Source organism: Bidens hawaiensis, unplaced genomic scaffold, assembly GCF_021521415.1.
Source record: "Bidens hawaiensis isolate Kalapana, Puna unplaced genomic scaffold, B.hawaiensis_p1.1 tig00000599_1, whole genome shotgun sequence".
NCBI classification, from domain to species: Eukaryota; Viridiplantae; Streptophyta; class Magnoliopsida; order Asterales; family Asteraceae; genus Bidens; species Bidens hawaiensis.
Genome location: NW_027491036.1, coordinates 5,887,841 through 5,891,408, shown reverse-complemented (window position 1 = coordinate 5,891,408; position 3,568 = coordinate 5,887,841). Strand labels below are relative to the sequence as shown.

Genomic DNA, 3,568 nt, shown 5'->3' with positions numbered 1-3,568 from the left:
TGTAGGTCAAGAACCAAAGTCATGGAGCAAGTGTTTATATTTGGTGGAGTATTCGTATAACACATCGTACCATAGTTCAATCAACATGTCACCATTTCAAGCGCTTTATGGTTATCCAATTCCGGACATGAACGTGTACCAACCTGGAAATTCGAACATTCCATCTATTGACCACACTCTCTAGGAACTTCAACGAATCCGTTCGATGTTGAAAGAGAATTTGAAACGAGCTCAACAACGTATGGTGACAATGGCCAATGAACATCGTTTGGACAAAGAATTCAAGGTTGGCGATAAAGCTTTCTTGAGGTTGCAGAATTATCGACAACAATTCGTGGAACCTCGTAGTACCAAGAAGCTTGCAAAACGTTTTTATGGACCATTTCAGGTGCTTGAATGAGTTGGTGCAGTAGCGTATCGATTAGAATTGCCACCTGATTCCAAAATACACCCGGTGTTTCATGTGTCTCTTTTGCGAGAGGCTAAGTCAGACCCTACTCCAATTCCACTGCCAACCAATCAAGAATTGGAGGCTGATCAAATGAACCCAACACAAGTAATCGATCATCGTTGGAAGCTAGGGAAGTTACAGATATTAGTTGCATGGAAAAATCACAATGTGGCAGAAGCAACATGGGAAGATTATTCGGAGTTCCACCCCAGATTTCCAGAGTTTCCATTGGAGCTCGAGGACGAGCTTATTCTGAAGGGGAAGGTAGTTGATACGGGCCTGCCAGTGACTGGGCCTATTCTAAACAACATGCCCAAAAGAATTTCTAAGAAGCCAACAAATTTAAGGGATTAAGCCCAAGAAGAAAATGACACGTTGGATTCCGTTAGTTTAGTCACATGCATTGAATTAGTCATTTTGTATTGTTATTTTTGTTCCTGCATATTAGGTAGTAGTGGAGAATTTAGTGGGGTAATGTGCATGCATGTTCATTGAATAAGGGGACGTGAGAAAGTGGCACTCTAACTCTCATGCATATTTAAATTCATGTACTTTGCTTTTGGAATTAATCAGAAAATCGTTTCAAAATTGTTCCTCTTCTCATCTGACTTTCTATTGGAGATTAGCCTACTCTACAGGCCCTAACAGTTGCATAGAAAGAAACCAAATCTCGGTTTATTGGAAAGTAAAGACTAAATAAAAATTGTATTAGGAACTTGAAAATGTATTGAAGGACTTAAAAAAAAGAAAGGGAACAAAAATACATATTTGGTGGTGTTACTTCATTCCATGTATTCTTCAATGTGCCAACAAAATACATATTTGTTGTGTATGTAAAGCAAAGAAAATCCTTTGATTATTACGTATGATTTCTTATTATTTTTTCTTTTTAAGAATTTCAGAAATATAAATCAAGTAGGGTTTCCATACCCGACTACAACAAATGTTTTACAAAGCATACAAAAAGTTAGTTAGTAACATTACCAAAAAGTAACTTGCGCATTACCAACAAAATTGCCAACAAATAACCCGTGCACCGTAACACGTGAAAAAAAAACTTGTTTAAAATATTCACAATACTACAATAAATAGTAATCATATAGTGTTGAAAGAGAACTAAAAGATTAATATATTAGATTGCAATATTTAAAGATATCATAAAAATCTCAATTTAATAAAATATGGTTAAGATAATCTATTTTAACAAGTAGGGTTAGCTAGTTATAAATTCAAAGTTGCTATTCATCTTGACTTTTTAATCATCCACATTTTCGAATAACTGAGCATGGTTATAATAACCACGATATTACCTAATTATGCGAATAAATAATTCAAGTGGAATCTTTACTATATTTCGAGTGGTATTAAAAACATTTTTAACTAATATAAATAATTACAAATATGTTCAATTTATACCACCAAATTAAAGACATACAATGTAATAAACGGGAATAGGCGAAACGCCGCAGAAGCAACTTCAATAAAAAAAATTTGTTTCCAATTTTTTTTTCTTATGACACGAGAATTCAATCCGGATTCTTTGATTTTGACATAAATACATATAACATTAAACTAAATACCATGAGATATGTTTTTACATGATATGTGCACACCATGGTTTGCAAATATGCGCTTCTAGTGTGTAAGAAAATTGGACGACTTTACCCTTATTAGATCTTAACTGTCTAACATTAGACGCTTGACCAATATTACAATCACCCGTCATGTATAATAAATAAACCATAAAGCGGAACAAAAAAAGGGAGCGTATTGATTTAGATTGCTTTAACCAAAGGGCATGCAAGAAACGATGATGTTGTCATCTCTATCAATATAGTAAAAGTAGCGTAAAAGTTTGTGTTTTTCACTTCCGGATGATAAAATGACATAGCATGCATACCTAAAAATGTTCAGATAGCTATACGGTGTATGCCCTCAATATCCTTGCTCTTGGCAACATACATTGACTGAAAAGTCTGTTGGACTCCGTTTGCGCAAGACACATACTCAATTGATGTGGCTTGTACATTATGATCCAAGTCGGGTCATACCCAATAACAAGCTAGACAAACACCCACGATATTTATTTTAATACATGATCTAACAAATAAACATTAACACTTAGAATGTTTGAAAATTGCCTTTTTAAATAATTTGCACTTGTGAAGTAAATAAATTATATGAATAATTTATATTTTAAGAGAAGATATTATATAATTTTATTTAAGTTGGTTAAATAATAATAATAATATGAAAGACTTGTTAAATGATGCATGTTACTTATATAGTGTTATGTTAAATTTTATAATGTTTAACAAACATAACAAAAGTAATAAATACTAAATATAGTTTGAAACTTTGGGAGAGAACCCAAAGTCCCCCCCCCCCCCCCACGTTATCTATTTATTATTTTAGTTTAGTTATTTCAAGAACATTCACATATTGTAGTTGGCCAAAAATTGTGGTGCATTGGTTGCATCTCTACACTCTTTCACACAAACAAGGAACAAGCAAGAAAACTCTATTTTTACCTCTCATTTTTCGGCCAACATCAAGGAGGAGCAAGAAAGCTTTTTTCAAGTGTAAATCCTAGCAAATCAAGGGTGTTTTGTTGGAAGCTTGAAGGGTATACAAGCTTGAGGTCTTCCCTTTAGAAGACTAGCATTTAAACCATCATCTCCTTCATATTCTTGGACTCCTTGAAGGTATATATTAGTAAACACCCTATGGTTGTTTATATTGGTAAGTATGTATTTCGTATATGGATCCGGGTTTTGGGTTTTGTCATATAAAATCGGTTTTATATTCATCTAATAACAAGATTTAAAACTTTTTATCCGCTGCATTTTTTGTATAAATATGATTATATGACTTTGATGATCTTGTTAAAACCCAACAATGGCATCAAGAGTCGCTTATATGAATACATGCTTCAATAGTTCTAAAAATATTGGGGTTGATGGTGTGGTTCACCATATGGCCGAAAATGTTTTGGGTTTTGGTTACCCCTTGGTTTTTCAATATTATACTTTATATGCATGTAGTAATCTTGATAGATTAATTCATTTGGATGATTGGTTATTTTGTTTGGACAAAACCCAAAATTTTCAGTTTTCT

The 3,568-nt window shown here is 33.4% G+C and overlaps 1 protein-coding gene across 1 annotated transcript; it reads left to right on the top strand.

Moving 5' to 3' along the window:
* Positions 1 to 250: 250 nt before the first annotated feature.
* LOC143636775 (uncharacterized) lies at positions 251 to 805 on the top strand. The gene is made up of 2 exons (XM_077104286.1): positions 251 to 368; positions 411 to 805. The coding sequence occupies exons 1-2, from the start codon at positions 251 to 253 to the stop codon at positions 803 to 805; spliced, it is 513 nt and encodes a 170-aa protein (XP_076960401.1).
* The last annotated feature ends 2,763 nt before the right edge of the window (positions 806 to 3,568 follow it).